Genomic DNA, 21,781 nt, shown 5'->3' on the forward strand with positions numbered 1-21,781 from the left:
TCCGACTTCAACTGTAAGTACTCTAAACTGAAATATCTCATTTACGGAAGTATTCTGCACTGTTTACTCAGCACTTTGTTGAAGCACCTTTCGCAGCGATTGCAGAGTCTTCTTGGGTATGATGCTACACCACCTGTATTTGGGAGTTTTCCCATTCTTCTCTGCAGATCCTCTCAAGCTCTGTCAGGTTGGATGGGGAGCATTGCTGCACAGCCATTTTCAGGTCTCTCCAGAGATGTTCGGTCGGGTTCAAGTCCAGGCTCTGGCTTGGCCGCTCAAGGACATTCAGAGACTTGTTCTGAAGCCACTCCTGTATTGTCTTCGCTGTGTGCTTAGGGTCGTTGTCCTGTTGGAAGGTGAACCTTCGCCCCAGTCTGAGGTCCTGAGCGCTCTGGAGCAGGTTTTCATCAAGGATCTCTCTTGCTCTGTTAATCTTTCGCTTGATGCTGACTAGTCTCGCAGTCCCTACCGCTGAAAAACATCCCCACAGCATGATGCTGCCACCACCATGCTTCACCGTAGGGATGGTGCCAGGTTTCCTCCAGACATAACACTTGGCATTCAGGCCAAATAGTTCAGTCTTGGTTTATCAGACCAGAGAATCTTATTTCTCATGGTCTGAGAGTCCTTTAGGTGCATTTTGACAAACTCCAAGTGGACTGTCATGTGCCTTTCACTGAGGGGCTTCAGTCTGGTCACTATCATAAAGGCCTGATGGGTGGAGTGCTGCAGAGATGGTTGTCCTTCTGGAAGGTTCTCCTATTTCCTCAGAGGAGCCCTGTCAGAGTGACAATCTAGTTCTTGGTCACCTCCCTGACCAAGGTCCTTCTCCCCCGACTGCTCAGTTTGGCCGGGCTGCCAGCTCTAGGAAGAGTCTTGGTGGTTCCAAACTTCTTCCATTTAAGAATGATGGAGGCCACTGTGTTCTTGGAGACCTTCAATGCTGCAGAAATGTTTAGGTACCCTTCCCCAGATGTGTGCCTCGACACAATCCTGTCTCAGAGCTCTACGGACAATTCCTTCGACCTCATGGCTTGGTTTTTGCTCTGACATGCACTGTCAACTGTGGGACCTTATATAGACAGGTGTGTGCCTTTCCAAATCATGTCCATTCAATTTAATTTACCACAGGTGGACTCCAAGTTGTAGAAACATCTCAAGGATGATCAATGGAAACAGGACGCACCTGATCTACATTTTTTTTGTCTCATAGCAAAGGGTCTGAATCCTTATGTAAATAAAATTTCTGTTTTGAATGTTTTATAAATTAGCAAACATTTTTTTTTTTTTTAAAGCTGTTTTTGCTTTGTCATTATGGGGTATTGTGTGTAGATTTGAGTATTTTTTTTAATCCACGTTAGATTATGGCTGTAACGTAACAAAATGTGGAAAAGGTAAAGGGGTCTGAATGCTTTCCGAAGGCGCTACTGTATCTTCTATATATGTTTTGTCAAACCATCTCAGTAGTCTTTTTTTTGTAAATTAAAAGACGTGATATCTGTATATTGCTCCACCATTTCCTAGTTGGTAAAATTATAATAAATTTGCTTAATTTCAGTTTATGGCCAAACAAGCAAGTACTGCGTAGAGAATCATTGTACCATCTATACCGCTGTGAAATATCTTTTCCATAACCAAAAATATTGTATACTGAACAAAAATTGAAACGCAACATGTAAAGTCTTGGTCCTATGTTTTAGGAGCTGAAATAAAAGTACCCCAGAAATTTTCCATACGCACAAAAAAGCTTATTTTTCTCAAATTTTGTGCACACATTTGTTTACATTCCTGTTAGTGAGCATTTCTCATTTGCCAAGATAATCCTCTCTGTCTTACCTCCTGTAGTACAGGTATAATAGATGGGTTCCTGTCTTACCTCCTGTAGTACAGGTATAACAGGTGGGTTCCTCTCTGTCTTACCTCCTGTAGTACAGGTATAACAGGTGGGTTCCTCTCTGTCTTACCTCCTGTAGTACAGGTATAACAGGTGGGTTCCTGTCTTACCTCCTGTAGTACAGGTATAACAGGTGGGTTCCTCTCTGTCTTACCTCCTGTAGTACAGGTATAACAGGTGGGTTCCTCTCTGTCTTACCTCCTGTAGTACAGGTATAACAGGTGGGTTCCTGTCTTACCTCCTGTAGTACAGGTATAACAGGTGGGCTCCTCTCTGTCTTACCTCCTGTAGTACAGGTATAACAGGTGGGTTCCTGTCTTACCTCCTGTAGTACAGGTATAACAGGTGGGTTCCTGTCTTACCTCCTGTAGTACAGGTATAACAGGTGGGTTCCTCTCTGTCTTACCTCCTGTAGTACAGGTATAACAGGTGGGTTCCTGTCTTACCTCCTGTAGTACAGGTATAACAGGTGGGTTCCTCTCCGTCTTACCTCCTGTAGTACAGGTATAACAGGTGGGTTCCTCTCTGTCTTACCTCCTGTAGTACAGGTATAACAGGTGGGTTCCTCTCTGTCTTACCTCCTGTAGTACAGGTATAACAGGTGGGTTCCACTCTGTCTTACCTCCTGTAGTACAGGTATAACAGGTGGGTTCCTCTCCGTCTTACCTCCTGTAGTACAGGTATAACAGGTGGGTTCCTCTCTGTCTTACCTCCTGTAGTACAGGTATAACAGGTGGGTTCCTCTCTGTCTTACCTCCTGTAGTACAGGTATAACAGGTGGGTTCCTCTCTGTCTTACCTCCTGTAGTACAGGTATAACAGGTGGGTTCCTCTCTGTCTTACCTCCTGTAGTACAGGTATAACAGGTGGGTTCCTCTCTGTCTTACCTCCTGTAGTACAGGTATAACAGGTGGGTTCCTGTCTTACCTCCTGTAGTACAGGTATAACAGGTGGGTTCCTGTCTTACCTCCTGTAGTACAGGTATAACAGGTGGGTTCCTCTCTGTCTTACCTCCTGTAGTACAGGTATAACAGGTGGGTTCCTGTCTTACCTCCTGTAGTACAGGTATAACAGGTGGGTCCTCCTGTCTTACCTCCTGTAGTACAGGTATAACAGGTGGGTCCTCCTGTCTTACCTCCTGTAGTACAGGTATAACAGGTGGGTTCCTCTCTGTCTTACCTCCTGTAGTACAGGTATAACAGGTGGGTTCCTCTCTGTCTTACCTCCTGTAGTACAGGTATAACAGGTGGGTTCCTCTCTGTCTTACCTCCTGTAGTACAGGTATAACAGATGGGTTCCTGTCTTACCTCCTGTAGTACAGGTATAACAGGTGGGTTCCTCTCTGTCTTACCTCCTGTAGTACAGGTATAACAGGTGGGTTCCTCTCTGTCTTACCTCCTGTAGTACAGGTATAACAGGTGGGTTCCTCTCTGTCTTACCTCCTGTAGTACAGGTATAACAGGTGGGTTCCTCTCTGTCTTACCTCCTGTAGTACAGGTATAACAGGTGGGTTCCTCTCTGTCTTACCTCCTGTAGTACAGGTATAACAGGTGGGTTCCTCTCTGTCTTACCTCCTGTAGTACAGGTATAACAGGTGGGTTCCTGTCTTACCTCCTGTAGTACAGGTATAACAGGTGGGTTCCTGTCTTACCTCCTGTAGTACAGGTATAACAGGTGGGTTCCTCTCTGTCTTACCTCCTGTAGTACAGGTATAACAGGTGGGTTCCTCTCTGTCTTACCTCCTGTAGTACAGGTATAACAGGTGGGTTCCTCCTGTCTTACCTCCTGTAGTACAGGTATAACAGGTGGGTTCCTGTCTTACCTCCTGTAGTACAGGTATAACAGGTGGGTTCCTGTCTTACCTCCTGTAGTACAGGTATAACAGGTGGGTTCCTCCGTCTTACCTCCTGTAGTACAGGTATAACAGGTGGGTTCCTCTCTGTCTTACCTCCTGTAGTACAGGTATAACAGGTGGGTTCCTCTCTGTCTTACCTCCTGTAGTACAGGTATAACAGGTGGGTTCCTCTCTGTCTTACCTCCTGTAGTACAGGTATAACAGGTGGGTTCCTCTCTGTCTTACCTCCTGTAGTACAGGTATAACAGGTGGGTTCCTCTCTGTCTTACCTCCTGTAGTACAGGTATAACAGGTGGGTTCCTCTCTGTCTTACCTCCTGTAGTACAGGTATAACAGGTGGGTTCCTGTCTTACCTCCTGTAGTACAGGTATAACAGGTGGGTTCCTCTCTGTCTTACCTCCTGTAGTACAGGTATAACAGGTGGGTTCCTCTCTGTCTTACCTCCTGTAGTACAGGTATAACAGGTGGGTTCCTCTCTGTCTTACCTCCTGTAGTACAGGTATAACAGGTGGGTTCCTGTCTTACCTCCTGTAGTACAGGTATAACAGGTGGGTTCCTGTCTTACCTCCTGTAGTACAGGTATAACAGGTGGGTTCCTCTCTGTCTTACCTCCTGTAGTACAGGTATAACAGGTGGGTTCCTCTCTGTCTTACCTCCTGTAGTACAGGTATAACAGGTGGGTTCCTCTCTGTCTTACCTCCTGTAGTACAGGTATAACAGGTGGGTTCCTCTCTGTCTTACCTCCTGTAGTACAGGTATAACAGGTGGGTTCCTCTCTGTCTTACCTCCTGTAGTACAGGTATAACAGGTGGGTTCCTCTCTGTCTTACCTCCTGTAGTACAGGTATAACAGGTGGGTTCCTCTCTGTCTTACCTCCTGTAGTACAGGTATAACAGGTGGGTTCCTCTCTGTCTTACCTCCTGTAGTACAGGTATAACAGGTGGGTTCCTCTCTGTCTTACCTCCTGTAGTACAGGTATAACAGGTGGGTTCCTGTCTTACCTCCTGTAGTACAGGTATAACAGGTGGGTTCCTCTGTCTTACCTCCTGTAGTACAGGTATAACAGGTGGGTTCCTGTCTTACCTCCTGTAGTACAGGTATAACAGGTGGGTTCCTGTCTTACCTCCTGTAGTACAGGTATAACAGGTGGGTTCCTGTCTTACCTCCTGTAGTACAGGTATAATAGATGGGTTCCTGTCTTACCTCCTGTAGTACAGGTATAACAGGTGGGTTCCTCTCTGTCTTACCTCCTGTAGTACAGGTATAACAGGTGGGTTCCTCTCTGTCTTACCTCCTGTAGTACAGGTATAACAGGTGGGTTCCTGTCTTACCTCCTGTAGTACAGGTATAACAGGTGGGTTCCTCTCTGTCTTACCTCCTGTAGTACAGGTATAACAGGTGGGTTCCTGTCTTACCTCCTGTAGTACAGGTATAACAGGTGGGTTCCTGTCTTACCTCCTGTAGTACAGGTATAACAGGTGGGTTCCTCTCTGTCTTACCTCCTGTAGTACAGGTATAACAGGTGGGTTCCTCTCTGTCTTACCTCCTGTAGTACAGGTATAACAGGTGGGTTCCTCTCTGTCTTACCTCCTGTAGTACAGGTATAACAGGTGGGTTCCTCTCTGTCTTACCTCCTGTAGTACAGGTATAACAGGTGGGTTCCTCTCTGTCTTACCTCCTGTAGTACAGGTATAACAGGTGGGTTCCTCTCTGTCTTACCTCCTGTAGTACAGGTATAACAGGTGGGTTCCTCTCTGTCTTACCTCCTGTAGTACAGGTATAACAGGTGGGTTCCTCTCTGTCTTACCTCCTGTAGTACAGGTATAACAGGTGGGTTCCTGTCTTACCTCCTGTAGTACAGGTATAACAGGTGGGTTCCTCTCTGTCTTACCTCCTGTAGTACAGGTATAACAGGTGGGTTCCTGTCTTACCTCCTGTAGTACAGGTATAACAGGTGGGTTCCTGTCTTACCTCCTGTAGTACAGGTATAACAGGTGGGTTCCTGTCTTACCTCCTGTAGTACAGGTATAATAGATGGGTTCCTGTCTTACCTCCTGTAGTACAGGTATAACAGGTGGGTTCCTCTCTGTCTTACCTCCTGTAGTACAGGTATAACAGGTGGGTTCCTCTCTGTCTTACCTCCTGTAGTACAGGTATAACAGGTGGGTTCCTGTCTTACCTCCTGTAGTACAGGTATAACAGGTGGGTTCCTCTCTGTCTTACCTCCTGTAGTACAGGTATAACAGGTGGGTTCCTGTCTTACCTCCTGTAGTACAGGTATAACAGGTGGGTTCCTGTCTTACCTCCTGTAGTACAGGTATAACAGGTGGGTTCCTCTCTGTCTTACCTCCTGTAGTACAGGTATAACAGGTGGGTTCCTCTCTGTCTTACCTCCTGTAGTACAGGTATAACAGGTGGGTTCCTCTCTGTCTTACCTCCTGTAGTACAGGTATAACAGGTGGGTTCCTGTCTTACCTCCTGTAGTACAGGTATAACAGGTGGGTTCCTCTCTGTCTTACCTCCTGTAGTACAGGTATAACAGGTGGGTTCCTGTCTTACCTCCTGTAGTACAGGTATAACAGGTGGGTTCCTGTCTTACCTCCTGTAGTACAGGTATAACAGGTGGGTTCCTGTCTTACCTCCTGTAGTACAGGTATAATAGATGGGTTCCTGTCTTACCTCCTGTAGTACAGGTATAACAGGTGGGTTCCTCTCTGTCTTACCTCCTGTAGTACAGGTATAACAGGTGGGTTCCTCTCTGTCTTACCTCCTGTAGTACAGGTATAACAGGTGGGTTCCTGTCTTACCTCCTGTAGTACAGGTATAACAGGTGGGTTCCTCTCTGTCTTACCTCCTGTAGTACAGGTATAACAGGTGGGTTCCTGTCTTACCTCCTGTAGTACAGGTATAACAGGTGGGTTCCTGTCTTACCTCCTGTAGTACAGGTATAACAGGTGGGTTCCTCTCTGTCTTACCTCCTGTAGTACAGGTATAACAGGTGGGTTCCTCTCTGTCTTACCTCCTGTAGTACAGGTATAACAGGTGGGTTCCTCTCTGTCTTACCTCCTGTAGTACAGGTATAACAGGTGGGTTCCTCTCTGTCTTACCTCCTGTAGTACAGGTATAACAGGTGGGTTCCTCTCTGTCTTACCTCCTGTAGTACAGGTATAACAGGTGGGTTCCTCTCTGTCTTACCTCCTGTAGTACAGGTATAACAGGTGGGTTCCTGTCTTACCTCCTGTAGTACAGGTATAACAGGTGGGTTCCTCTCTGTCTTACCTCCTGTAGTACAGGTATAACAGGTGGGTTCCTCTCTGTCTTACCTCCTGTAGTACAGGTATAACAGGTGGGTTCCTGTCTTACCTCCTGTAGTACAGGTATAACAGGTGGGTTCCTCTCTGTCTTACCTCCTGTAGTACAGGTATAACAGGTGGGTTCCTGTCTTACCTCCTGTAGTACAGGTATAACAGGTGGGTTCCTCTCTGTCTTACCTCCTGTAGTACAGGTATAACAGGTGGGTTCCTCTCTGTCTTACCTCCTGTAGTACAGGTATAACAGGTGGGTTCCTCTCTGTCTTACCTCCTGTAGTACAGGTATAACAGGTGGGTTCCTGTCTTACCTCCTGTAGTACAGGTATAACAGGTGGGTTCCTCTCTGTCTTACCTCCTGTAGTACAGGTATAACAGGTGGGTTCCTCTCTGTCTTACCTCCTGTAGTACAGGTATAACAGGTGGGTTCCTCTCTGTCTTACCTCCTGTAGTACAGGTATAACAGGTGGGTTCCTCTCTGTCTTACCTCCTGTAGTACAGGTATAACAGGTGGGTTCCTGTCTTACCTCCTGTAGTACAGGTATAACAGGTGGGTTCCTCTCTGTCTTACCTCCTGTAGTACAGGTATAACAGGTGGGTTCCTCTCTGTCTTACCTCCTGTAGTACAGGTATAACAGGTGGGTTCCTCTCTGTCTTACCTCCTGTAGTACAGGTATAACAGGTGGGTTCCTCTCTGTCTTACCTCCTGTAGTACAGGTATAACAGGTGGGTTCCTCTCTGTCTTACCTCCTGTAGTACAGGTATAACAGGTGGGTTCCTCTCTGTCTTACCTCCTGTAGTACAGGTATAACAGGTGGGTTCCTCTCTGTCTTACCTCCTGTAGTACAGGTATAACAGGTGGGTTCCTCTCTGTCTTACCTCCTGTAGTACAGGTATAACAGGTGGGTTCCTCTCTGTCTTACCTCCTGTAGTACAGGTATAACAGGTGGGTTCCTCTCTGTCTTACCTCCTGTAGTACAGGTATAACAGGTGGGTTCCTCTCTGTCTTACCTCCTGTAGTACAGGTATAACAGGTGGGTTCCTCTCTGTCTTACCTCCTGTAGTACAGGTATAACAGGTGGGTTCCTCTCTGTCTTACCTCCTGTAGTACAGGTATAACAGGTGGGTTCCTCTCTGTCTTACCTCCTGTAGTACAGGTATAACAGGTGGGTTCCTGTCTTACCTCCTGTAGTACAGGTATAACAGGTGGGTTCCTGTCTTACCTCCTGTAGTACAGGTATAACAGGTGGGTTCCTCTGTCTTACCTCCTGTAGTACAGGTATAACAGGTGGGTTCCTGTCTTACCTCCTGTAGTACAGGTATAACAGGTGGGTTCCTCTGTCTTACCTCCTGTAGTACAGGTATAACAGGTGGGTTCCTCTCTGTCTTACCTCCTGTAGTACAGGTATAACAGGTGGGTTCCTGTCTTACCTCCTGTAGTACAGGTATAACAGGTGGGTTCCTGTCTTACCTCCTGTAGTACAGGTATAACAGGTGGGTTCCTCTCTGTCTTACCTCCTGTAGGACAGGTATAACAGGTGGGTTCCTGTCTTACCTCCTGTAGTACAGGTATAACAGGTGGGTTCCTCTCTGTCTTACCTCCTGTAGTACAGGTATAACAGGTGGGTTCCTCTCTGTCTTACCTCCTGTAGTACAGGTATAACAGGTGGGTTCCTCTCTGTCTTACCTCCTGTAGTACAGGTATAACAGGTGGGTTCCTCTCTGTCTTACCTCCTGTAGTACAGGTATAACAGGTGGGTTCCTCTCTGTCTTACCTCCTGTAGTACAGGTATAACAGGTGGGTTCCTCTCTGTCTTACCTCCTGTAGTACAGGTATAACAGGTGGGTTCCTGTCTTACCTCCTGTAGTACAGGTATAACAGGTGGATTCCTCCGTCTTACCTCCTGTAGTACAGGTATAATAGATGGGTTCCTGTCTTACCTCCTGTAGTACAGGTATAACAGGTGGGTTCCTCTCTGTCTTACCTCCTGTAGTACAGGTATAACAGGTGGGTTCCTGTCTTACCTCCTGTAGTACAGGTATAACAGGTGGGTTCCTCTCTGTCTTACCTCCTGTAGTACAGGTATAACAGGTGGGTTCCTCTCTGTCTTACCTCCTGTAGTACAGGTATAACAGGTGGGTTCCTCTCTGTCTTACCTCCTGTAGTACAGGTATAACAGGTGGGTTCCTCTCTGTCTTACCTCCTGTAGTACAGGTATAACAGGTGGGTTCCTCTCTGTCTTACCTCCTGTAGTACAGGTATAACAGGTGGGTTCCTCTCTGTCTTACCTCCTGTAGTACAGGTATAACAGGTGGGTTCCTCTCTGTCTTACCTCCTGTAGTACAGGTATAACAGGTGGGTTCCTCTCTGTCTTACCTCCTGTAGTACAGGTATAACAGGTGGGTTCCTCTCTGTCTTACCTCCTGTAGTACAGGTATAACAGGTGGGTTCCTGTCTTACCTCCTGTAGTACAGGTATAACAGGTGGGTTCCTGTCTTACCTCCTGTAGTACAGGTATAACAGGTGGGTTCCTCTCTGTCTTACCTCCTGTAGTACAGGTATAACAGGTGGGTTCCTCTCTGTCTTACCTCCTGTAGTACAGGTATAACAGGTGGGTTCCTCTCTGTCTTACCTCCTGTAGTACAGGTATAACAGGTGGGTTCCTCTCTGTCTTACCTCCTGTAGTACAGGTATAACAGGTGGGTTCCTCTCTGTCTTACCTCCTGTAGTACAGGTATAACAGGTGGGTTCCTGTCTTACCTCCTGTAGTACAGGTATAACAGGTGGGTTCCTCTCTGTCTTACCTCCTGTAGTACAGGTATAACAGGTGGGTTCCTCTCTGTCTTACCTCCTGTAGTACAGGTATAACAGGTGGGTTCCTCTCTGTCTTACCTCCTGTAGTACAGGTATAACAGGTGGGTTCCTGTCTTACCTCCTGTAGTACAGGTATAACAGGTGGGTTCCTGTCTTACCTCCTGTAGTACAGGTATAACAGGTGGGTTCCTGTCTGTCTTACCTCCTGTAGTACAGGTATAACAGGTGGGTTCCTCTCTGTCTTACCTCCTGTAGTACAGGTATAACAGGTGGGTTCCTGTCTTACCTCCTGTAGTACAGGTATAACAGGTGGGTTCCTGTCTTACCTCCTGTAGTACAGGTATAACAGGTGGGTTCCTGTCTTACCTCCTGTAGTACAGGTATAACAGGTGGGTTCCTCTCTGTCTTACCTCCTGTAGTACAGGTATAACAGGTGGGTTCCTCTCTGTCTTACCTCCTGTAGTACAGGTATAACAGGTGGGTTCCTCTCTGTCTTACCTCCTGTAGTACAGGTATAACAGGTGGGTTCCTCTCTGTCTTACCTCCTGTAGTACAGGTATAACAGGTGGGTTCCTCTCTGTCTTACCTCCTGTAGTACAGGTATAACAGGTGGGTTCCTGTCTTACCTCCTGTAGTACAGGTATAACAGGTGGGTTCCTCTCTGTCTTACCTCCTGTAGTACAGGTATAACAGGTGGGTTCCTCTCTGTCTTACCTCCTGTAGTACAGGTATAACAGGTGGGTTCCTGTCTTACCTCCTGTAGTACAGGTATAACAGGTGGGTTCCTGTCTTACCTCCTGTAGTACAGGTATAACAGGTGGGTTCCCTCTGTCTTACCTCCTGTAGTACAGGTATAACAGGTGGGTCCTCTCTGTCTTACCTCCTGTAGTACAGGTATAACAGGTGGGTCCTCCTGTCTTACCTCCTGTAGTACAGGTATAACAGGTGGGTCTCTCTGTCTTACCTCCTGTAGTACAGGTATAACAGGTGGGTTCCTCTCTGTCTTACCTCCTGTAGTACAGGTATAACAGGTGGGTTCCTCTCTGTCTTACCTCCTGTAGTACAGGTATAACAGGTGGGTTCCTCTCTGTCTTACCTCCTGTAGTACAGGTATAACAGGTGGGTTCCTCTGTTGCAGGTAGAACAGCACCATCAGGGTGAAGCCATAGGATGACAGACTGCCTCGAGACGCATCACCGATACCACACAACTAGACCAGGGGACAACATAGATATTAAAACATCCCCTTTAACTAGACCAGGGGACAACATAGATATTAAAACATCCCCTTTTACTAGACCAGGGGACAACATAGATATTAAAACATCCCCTTTAACTAGACCAGGGGACAACATAGATATTAAAACATCCCCTTTAACTAGACCAGGGGACAACAGATATTAAAACCACCCCTTTAACTAGACCAGGGGACAACATATATTAAAACATCCCCTTTAACTAGACCAGGGGACAACAGATATTAAAACCACCCCTTTAACTAGACCAGGGGACAACATAGATATTAATACATCCCCTTTAACTAGACCAGGGGACAACATAGATATTAATACATCCCCTTTAACTAGACCAGGGGACAACATAGATATTAAAACATCCCCTTTAACTAGACCAGGGGACAACATAGATATTAAAACATCCCCTTTAACTAGACCAGGGGACAACATAGATATTAATACCATCCCCTTTAACTAGACCAGGGGACAACATAGATATTAAAACATCCCCTTTAACTAGACCAGGGGACAACAGATATTAAAACATCCCCTTTAACTAGACCAGGGGACAACATAGATATTAAAACCACCCCTTTAACTAGACCAGGGGACAACAGATATTAAAACCACCCCTTTAACTAGACCAGGGGACAACATAGATATTAATACATCCCCTTTAACTAGACCAGGGGACAACAGATATTAAAACCACCCCTTTAACTAGACCAGGGGACAACAGATATTAAAACCACCCCTTTAACTAGACCAGGGGACAACATAGATATTAATACATCCCCTTTAACTAGACCAGGGGACAACAGATATTAAAACATCCCCTTTAACTAGACCAGGGGACAACATAGATATTAATACATCCCCTTTAACTAGACCAGGGGACAACAGATATTAAAACCACCCCTTTAACTAGACCAGGGGACAACATCGATATTAAAACATCCCCTTTAACTAGACCAGGACAGACAGACTCATTGAATTATCATCAGAAGCTTCTAGTGCCTAACGTGCTGCTCCATCAGTGTTGTGGTTCCTAACGTGCTGCTCCATCAGCGTTGTGGTGCCTAACGTGCTGCTCCATCAGCGTTGTGGTGCCTAACGTGCTGCTCCATCAGCGTTGTGGTGCCTAACGTGCTGCTCCATCAGCGTTGTGGTGCCTACCGTGCTGCTCCATCAGCGTTGTGTAGTGCCTAACGTGCTGCTCCATCAGCGTTGTGTAGTGCCTAACGTGCTGCTCCATCAGCGTTGTGTAGTGCCTAACGTGCTGCTCCATCAGCGTTGTGTAGTGCCTAACGTGCTGCTCCATCAGCGTTGTGTAGTGCCTAACGTGCTGCTCCATCAGCGTTGTGTAGTGCCTAACGTGCTGCTCCATCAGCGTTGTGTAGTGCCTAACGTGCTGCTCCATCAGCGTTGTGTAGTGCCTAACGTGCTGCTCCATCAGCGTTGTGTAGTGCCTAACGTGCTGCTCCATCAGCGTTGTGTAGTGCCTAACGTGCTGCTCCATCAGCGTTGTGTAGTGCCTAACGTGCTGCTCCATCAGCGTTGTGTAGTGCCTAACGTGCTGCTCCATCAGCGTTGTGTAGTGCCTAACGTGCTGCTCCATCAGCGTTGTGTAGTGCCTAACGTGCTGCTCCATCAGCGTTGTGTAGTGCCTAACGTGCTGCTCCATCAGCGTTGTGTAGTGCCTAACGTGCTGCTCCATCAGCGGTGTAGTGCCTAACGTGCTGCTCCATCAGCGGTGTAGTGCCTAACGTGCTGCTCCATCAGCGGTGTAGTGCCTAACGTGCTGCTCCATCAGCGGTGTAGTGCCTAACGTGCTGCTCCATCAGCGTTGTGTAGTACCTAACGTGCTGCTTCATCAGCGGTGTAGTACCTAACGTGCTGCTCCATCAGCGGTGTAGTGCCTAACGTGCTGCTCCATCAGCGGTGTAGTGCCTAACGTGCTGCTCCATCAGCGGTGTAGTGCCTAACGTGCTACTCCATCAGCGTGTAGTGCCTAACGTGCTACTCCATCAGCGTGTAGTGCCTAACGTGCTGCTCCATCAGCGTTGTGTAGTACCTAACGTGCTGCTCCATCAGCGTGTAGTGCCTAACGTGCTGCTCCATCAGCGTGTAGTACCTAACGTGCTGCTCCATCAGCGTGTAGTGCCTAATGTGCTGCTCCATCAGCGTGTAGTGCCTAACGTGCTGCTCCATCAGCGTGTGGTGCCTAACGTGCTGCTCCATCAGCGTGTGGTGCCTAACGTGCTGCTCCATCAGCGTGTAGTGCCTAACGTGCTGCTCCATCAGCGTGTAGTGCCTAACATGCTGCTCCATCAGCGTGTAGTGCCTAACGTGCTGCTCCATCAGCGTGTAGTGCCTAACGTGCTGCTCCATCAGCGTGTAGTGCCTAACGTGCTGCTCCATCAGCGTGTAGTGCCTAACGTGCTGCTCCATCAGCGTGATGGACTCACCTTGGCCAAGACCTTCATGACGTAGCATAGCGTCTAGACCCGGGGGTCGATGGCAGCGTACGACGCCAACAGCCGCGTGTTGTGCAAAGCCAGCGTGTTGTAGAGGGATATGTCTCCCTCCAGGCCCGTTCTGACGTGGTAGAACTTGACGATGGGGACTTTAGCTGTCGTGATGGGAAGGATGTTTCTCAGACCTGGGGGAGTAAATACAGCATTATCACAGGGTCCAGACACCGACCCATATTCTACATTATCACAGGGTCGTGTCCAGACACTGACCCATATTCTACATTATCACAGGGTCCAGACACCGACCCATATTCTACATTATCACAGGGTCCAGACACCGACCCATATTCTACATGATCACAGGGTCCAGACACCGACCCATAATCTACATTATCACAGGGTCGTGTCCAGACACCGACCCATAATCTACATTATCACAGGGTCCAGACACCGACCCATAATCTACATTATCACAGGGTCCAGACACCGACCCATATTCTACATTATCACAGGGTCGTGTCCAGACACCATATTCTACATGATGACAGGGTCCAGACACCGACCCATATTCTACATGATCACAGGGTCGTGTCCAGACACCATATTCTACATGATCACAGGGTCCAGACACCGACCTGGGTGTTTCCTCAGCAGTCTGGCCAGAGACTCTATGATGCTGATACAGTCCAGACCCTGCAGGAGAGAAGGTTCAAAACAGGGATCTCAGAAGAGGTGTGTTTACGGGATTCACTTAACGGTTTATCGATATAGAGAGATAACAGTTGTTTTGATAAGAGAGAGAAGAACGAGAAGAGAAAAGCAGAGAAGGAGGACAAGACAGACAGAAAGAGAATTACTTCAGCGGTCTCCTGTCCGTCCAGCACCATGCAGATGTCCAGGTCACTCTGCTTGAAGCCGAAGCCGTTCTTAGACGAACCAAACAGCCTCAGGCTGGCACCTTGTCAATCAATCAATCAATCAATCAATCAATCAATCAATCAATCAATCAATCAGTCAATCAGTCAGTCAACCAAACGGTTAAAGTATGGAACCTGTCAATCACAAGAAATAACCCACATAGCTACAGATCCCCTGAGCATCTGTATCAGGTGTGTTGTCTCACCTGTGACCTGTCGTTTGACGAAGTTCTCGAGGTCCAGTAGGATGTGTTCTCTCACTCCCACCTCCACCTCATCTAGAGCAAAGTCTCCTGGGAAATTACAATAATAACAGTCGTCAATTCTGGGAAATATAAAATTAAACATATTTCAATTAACTAAATGTGGAATGGTACATACTATAGAGAATAGAGGTCGACCGATTAAATCGGAACGGCCGATTAATTAGGGCCGATTTCAAGTTTTCATAACAATCGGTAATCGGCATTTATGGACGCCGATTATGGCCGATTACATCGCAATCCACGAGGGGACCGCGTGCCAGGCTGACTACCTGTTACGCGAGTGCAGCAAGAAGCCAAGGTAAGTTGCTAGCTAGCATTAAACTTATCTTATAATAAACAATCAATCTTAACATAATCACTAGTTAACTACACATGATTGATGATATTCAAGCTTTCTTACATGGCACATATTGCACTTTTACTTTCTTCTCCAACACTTTGTCTTTGCATTATTTAAACCAAATTGAACATGTTTCATTATTTGAGACTAAATGGATGTGATTGATGTATTATATTAAGTTAAAATAAGTGTTTACATTTGACATTTTAGTCATTTAGCAGACGCTCTTATCCAGAGCGACTTACAGTAGTGAATGCATACATTTCATTTCATACATTTTTTCCCGTACTGGTCCCCCGTGGGAATCGAACCCACAACCCTGGCGTTGCAAACACCATGCTCTACCAACTGAGCCACACGTGTTCATTCAGTATTGTTGTAATTGTCATTATTACAAATATATGTATATAAAAATCGGATGATTAAATCGGTATTGGCTTTTTTTTGGCCCCCCGATAATCGGTATCGGCGCTGAAAAATCATAATCGGTCGACCTCTAATACAGAATGTACAGATCATTTGAGGAACAGGTAACACAGACAGGCAGACTTACAGTAGCACTGTTGGCAGACAGACAGACAGACAGGCAGGCAGACAGACAGGCAGACTTACAGTAGGACTGCTGGCAGACAGACAGGCAGACTTACAGTAGCACTGTTGGCAGACAGACAGACAGACAGGCTGGCAGACAGACAGGCAGACTTACAGTAGGACTGCTGGCAGACAGACAGACAGACAGACTTACGGTAGCACTGCAGACAGACAGGCAGACTTACGGTAGCACTGCAGACAGACAGTGTTGAGTGTTTTGAGGAAGGCAGGTGTCATGGGAGGGAGAGGAGCTAGCTGAACCCTCTGGAAGTCTTCAGGACAGTCCTTCTTAAGATGGCCGTCACGCTTACACACACTATACACACCACTGTGTGGGACTGACACAGACAGACAGACAGACAGACAGACAGACAGACAGACAGACAGACAGACAGACAGACAGACAGACAGACAGACAGACAGACAGAGACAGACAGAGACAGACAGACAGACAGACAGACAGACAGACAGACAGACGGTTAGCGTGCGTGTAGCAAATCATAACAGTTTCAGACTTTGTAAGAACTTGATAATAAAAGGTGTACATCACGTGGTCATATTTACCCTGCCGCGGGTGAAAGCCTGTCTGGTAAACACATAGCAGAGAACGCTGGCCCCATCGGTCCCGTCGTCTGGTAATGCCTGCTTGGGCGGGTCCTCTGGTACCTCATCCTCCTCATCCAACGACCCTGGAGCGTCTCGGTCTGGCCCCTCCTCGTCGGAGAGAAGCTCCTCTCCCGACACCTCGTCCAACGGGAACAGGTCTTCTTCGTCCTCTGTGGTCACACTGTCTAGGTGTGGTCTGGGATATACTTCCTCTTCCTCTTCAGACAGGCTGTTCTTCCCCAAGTCCCCCTTTTCTTTCTCTCGATCGGACTCTGAAGGGCTCTCCTCCTCTTCCTCTTCCTCCATACAGTCAGAATCCTGTGGAACATCATCCTCTACTTTCTCCTTATTGGCTGCCTGGGATTCCAGGATGACACCGCTCAACCCTGATTGAACGAGGCCAACGTCACTCTGACCCTTCTGTCCAGGCCCTGGCTTGTGATTGGCTCCTTGCTGCTCTGTTGTCTTGTGGTTGGCTGAGGGGAGCCTGAGGGGCAGGGCGAAGTACTTGTAGGTAGATTTGAGGCAGTGAAGAATGTACTCGTACATCTTTTGGCTGTTCAACGTACGAGCCACGTTCCTCTTTATCGCAAATGGATCTAAAACACACATAACTAACATTAAAATCATAAATTCGTGTCAAAATCATAACTTGTGTGTATCTGTGTCATGATTTGCTAAATAACTGTTTCCTTTCACAAAGTCTACCTGGCAACAGCTTACACAGGTCTGGTATAAACAACTGTTTCCCTTCACAAAGTCTACCTGGCAACAGCTTACACAGGTCTGGTATAAACAACTGTTTCCTTTCACAAAGTCTACCTGGCAACAGCTTACACAGGTCTGGTATAAACAACTGTTTCCTTTCACAAAGTCTACCTGGCAACAGCTTACACAGGTCTGGTATAAACAACTGTTTCCCTTCACAAAGTCTATCATTCAAACAGGTTTTAGAAACTTCAGAGTGTTTTCTATCCAAATCTACTAATAATATGAATATTCTAGTTCCTGGGCCCCTGAGAAGAAGGCTGTTTAATTTGGGTACGTTTTTCATCCGGCCGTGAAAATACTACCCCCTAGCCTAGAGAAGTTATCCGCCGGTTAACCGACTCCACGGACCACATAAGACAGCTCCCCGACGCTAAAAACATGTTAGGTAGTGGAGTCTGATTGGTTAGAGAGGAGGAGGACGGTGAAGGTTGTTTCATACCCTCCACGGCAATGCGTTTCTTGGGCCAGTCTTTGTCCTCCCGTGATAGGACGAGGCTGGTACGCACGCTGATGACACACTCCGCCATGTCGAACGTCAGCGAATAGAAACGCAGCATCTCCACCCACAGAAGACCCACCGCTGGAGGGGAGACAGACCTCGGGATCACCAGAGGAGCCTGGAGAGAAACACACACAATCAGAGAACACTGACAATATGTTGAGCACCCACAGGGTACAGCCCCCTCCCCCAAGCCCCAGGGTAGGGTCCCCTCCCTCCCCCCTAAGCCCCATGGTAGAGTCCCCTCCCTCCCCCCTAAGCCCCAGGGTAGAGTCCCCTCCCTCCCCCCTAAGCCCCAGGGTAGAGTCCCCTCCCTCCCCAGGGTAGAGTCCTCTCCCTCCCCCCTAAGCCCCAGGGTAGGGTCCCCTCCCTCCCCCCTAAGCCCCAGGGTAGGGTACCCTCCCTCCCCCCTAAGCCCCAGGGTAGAGTCCCCTCCCTCCCCCCTAAGCCCCAGGGTAGAGTCCCCTCCCTCCCCCCTAAGCCCCAGGGTAGAGTCCCCTCCCTCCCCCCTAAGCCCCAGGGTAGAGTCCCCTCCCTCCCCCCTAAGCCCCAGGGTAGAGTCCCCTCCCCCCTAAGCCCCAGGGTAGGGTACCCTCCCTCCCCCCTAAGCCCCAGGGTAGAGTCCTCTCCCTCCCCCCTAAGCCCCAGGGTAGGGTCCCCTCCCTCCCCCCTAAGCCCCAGGGTAGGGTCCCCTCCCTCCCCCCTAAGCCCCAGGGTAGGGTCCCCTCCCTCCCCCCTAAGCCCCAGGGTAGGGTCCCCTCCCTCCCCCCTAAGCCCCACGGTAGAGTCCCCTCCCTCCCCCCTAAGCCCCACGGTAGGCTCCCCTCCCTCCCCCCTAAGCCCCACGGTAGGGTCCCCTCCCTCCCCCCTAAGCCCCACGGTAGGGTACTCTCCCTCCCCCCTAAGCCCCAGGGTAGAGTCCTCTCCCTCCCCCCTAAGCCCCAGGGTAGGGTCCCCTCCCTCCCCCCTAAGCCCCAGGGTAGAGTCCTCTCCCTCCCCCCTAAGCCCCAGGGTAGGGTCCCCTCCCTCCCCCCTAAGCCCCAGGGTAGGGTCCCCTCCCTCCCCCCTAAGCCCCAGGGTAGAGTCCCCTCCCTCCCCCCAAGCCCCAGGGTAGAGTCCCCTCCCCCCCTAAGCCCCAGGGTAGGGTCCCCTCCCTCCCCCCTAAGCCCCAGGGTAGGGTCCCCTCCCTCCCCCCTAAGCCCCAGGGTAGGGTCCCCTCCCTCCCCCCTAAGCCCCAGGGTAGGGTCCCCTCCCTCCCCCCTAAGCCCCAGGGTAGAGTCCCCTCCCTCCCCCCCAAGCCCCAGGGTAGAGTCCCCTCCCTCCCCCCTAAGCCCCAGGGTAGGGTCCCCTCCCTCCCCCCTAAGCCCCAGGGTAGGGTCCCCTCCCTCCCCCCTAAGCCCCAGGGTAGAGTCCCCTCCCCCCTAAGCCCCAGGGTAGAGTCCCCTCCCCCCTAAGCCCCAGGGTAGGGTCCCCTCCCTCCCCCCTAAGCCCCAGGGTAGGGTCCCCTCCCTCCCCCCTAAGCCCCAGGGTAGGGTCCCCTCCCTCCCCCCTAAGCCCCAGGGTAGGGTCCCCTCCCTCCCCCCTAAGCCCCAGGGTAGGGTCCCCTCCCTCCCCCCTAAGCCCCAGGGTAGGGTACCCTCCCTCCCCCCTAAGCCCCAGGGTAGGGTCCCCTCCCTCCCCCCTAAGCCCCAGGGTAGGGTCCCCTCCCTCCCCCCTAAGCCCCAGGGTAGAGTCCCCTCCCTCCCCCCTAAGCCCCAGGGTAGGGTCCCCTCCCTCCCCCCTAAGCCCCAGGGTAGGGTCCCCTCCCTCCCCCCTAAGCCCCACGGTAGGGTCCCCTCCCTCCCCCCTAAGCCCCACGGTAGGGTACTCTCCCTCCCCCCTAAGCCCCAGGGTAGAGTCCCCTTCCTCCTCCCTAAGCCCCAGGGTAGAGTCCCCTCCCTCCCCCCTAAGCCCCAGGGTAGAGTCCCCTCCCTCCCCCCTAAGCCCCAGGGTAGAGTCCCCTCCCTCCCCAGGGTGTAGTTACCTTGCCCTCCCTGCTGATGGTTTCTGGGGTTGAGGATGAAGCGGAGTCGTTAGAGACGGGAGAGTAACTCCAGTGAACACACCCATCCTCCATGTAGGTCAGACTGAAGGAGGAGAGAGGAGGTAGGGTTATAGACCCAGTAGGAGGAGGTAGGGTTAGGAGGTAGGGTTATAGACCCAGTAGGAGGAGGTAGGGTTATAGACCCAGTAGGAGGAGGTAGGGTTATAGACCCAGTAGGAGGAGAGAGGAGGTAGGGTTAATAGACCCAGTAGGAGGAGAGAGGAGGTAGGGTTAATAGACCCAGTAGGAGGAGAGAGGAGGTAGGGTTATAGACCCAGTAGGAGGAGAGAGGAGGTAGGGTTAATAGACCCAGTAGGAGGAGAGAGGAGGTAGGGTTAATAGACCCAGTAGGAGGAGAGAGGAGGTAGGGTTAATAGACCCAGTAGGAGGAGAGAGGAGGTAGGGTTAATAGACCCAGTAGGAGGAGAGAGGAGGTAGGGTTAATAGACCCAGTAGGAGGAGAGAGGAGGTAGGGTTAATAGACCCAGTAGGAGGAGAGAGGAGGTAGGGTTAATAGACCCAGTAGGAGGAGAGAGGAGGTAGGGTTATAGACCCAGTAGGAGGAGAGAGGAGGTAGGGTTATAGACCCAGTAGGAGGAGAGAGGAGGTAGGGTTATAGACCCAGTAGGAGGAGAGAGGAGGTAGGGTTAATAGACCCAGTAGGAGGAGAGAGGAGGTAGGGTTAATAGACCCAGTAGGAGGAGAGAGGAGGTAGGGTTAATAGACCCAGTAGGAGGAGAGAGGAGGTAGGGTTAATAGACCCAGTAGGAGGAGAGAGGAGGTAGGGTTATAGACCCAGTAGGAGGAGAGAGGAGGTAGGGTTAATAGACCCAGTAGGAGGAGAGAGGAGGTAGGGTTAATAGACCCAGTAGGAGGAGAGAGGAGGTAGGGTTAATAGACCCAGTAGGAGGAGAGAGGAGGTAGGGTTAATAGACCCAGTAGGAGGAGAGAGGAGGTAGGGTTATAGACCCAGTAGGAGGAGAGAGGAGGTAGGGTTATAGACCCAGTAGGAGGAGAGAGGAGGTAGGGTTATAGACCCAGTAGGAGGAGAGAGGAGGTAGGGTTAATAGACCCAGTAGGAGGAGAGAGGAGGTAGGGTTAATAGACCCAGTAGGAGGAGAGAGGAGGTAGGGTTAATAGACCCAGTAGGAGGAGAGAGGAGGTAGGGTTAATAGACCCAGTAGGAGGAGAGAGGAGGTAGGGTTAATAGACCCAGTAGGAGGAGAGAGGAGGTAGGGTTAATAGACCCAGTAGGAGGAGAGAGGAGGTAGGGTTAATAGACCCAGTAGGAGGAGAGAGGAGGTAGGGTTAATAGACCCAGTAGGAGGAGAGAGGAGGTAGGGTTAATAGACCCAGTAGGAGGAGAGAGGAGGTAGGGTTAATAGACCCAGTAGGAGGAGAGAGGAGGTAGGGTTAATAGACCCAGTAGGAGGAGAGAGGAGGTAGGGTTAATAGACCCAGTAGGAGGAGAGAGGAGGTAGGGTTAATAGACCCAGTAGGAGGAGAGAGGAGGTAGGGTTATAGACCCAGTAGGAGGAGAGAGGAGGTAGGGTTATAGACCCAGTAGGAGGAGAGAGGAGGTAGGGTTATAGACCCAGTAGGAGGAGAGAGGAGGTAGGGTTATAGACCCAGTAGGAGGAGAGAGGAGGTAGGGTTATAGACCCAGTACAGCCCGCTGATGAACTGTTTATCAGACAGAGAGGAGGTAGGGTTAATAGACCCAGTAGGAGGAGAGAGGAGGTAGGGTTATAGACCCAGTAGGAGGAGAGAGGAGGTAGGGTTATAGACCCAGTAGGAGGAGAGAGGAGGTAGGGTTAATAGACCCAGTAGGAGGAGAGAGGAGGTAGGGTTAATAGACCCAGTAGGAGGAGAGAGGAGGTAGGGTTAATAGACCCAGTAGGAGGAGAGAGGAGGTAGGGTTAATAGACCCAGTAGGAGGAGAGAGGAGGTAGGGTTAATAGACCCAGTAGGAGGAGAGAGAGGAGGTAGGGTTAATAGACCCAGTAGGAGGAGGAGGGTAATAGACCCAGTAGGAGGAGAGAGGAGGTAGGGTTATAGACCCAGTAGGAGGAGCGAGGAGGTAGGGTTATAGACCCAGTAGGAGGAGAGAGGAGGTAGGGTTAAT

The 21,781-nt window shown here is 49.6% G+C and overlaps 1 protein-coding gene across 1 annotated transcript in view; it reads right to left on the reverse strand.

The window, feature by feature from the left end:
* The window catches only part of LOC106585979 (terminal uridylyltransferase 7), a 59,414-nt gene that overhangs the window by 20,033 nt on the left and 17,600 nt on the right, over positions 1-21,781 (reverse strand). The window contains 9 exon segments of the mRNA XM_082968751.1: positions 10,968-11,081; positions 13,575-13,768; positions 14,219-14,276; positions 14,441-14,541; positions 14,707-14,793; positions 15,883-16,015; positions 16,018-16,035; positions 16,262-16,902; positions 17,514-17,691. Coding sequence (XP_082824877.1) covers positions 10,968-11,081; positions 13,575-13,768; positions 14,219-14,276; positions 14,441-14,541; positions 14,707-14,793; positions 15,883-16,015; positions 16,018-16,035; positions 16,262-16,902; positions 17,514-17,691 — 1,524 coding nt within the window.

This window comes from Salmo salar, chromosome 24, assembly GCF_965601325.2.
Source record: "Salmo salar chromosome 24, fSalSal1, whole genome shotgun sequence".
NCBI classification, from domain to species: domain Eukaryota; kingdom Metazoa; phylum Chordata; class Actinopteri; order Salmoniformes; family Salmonidae; genus Salmo; species Salmo salar.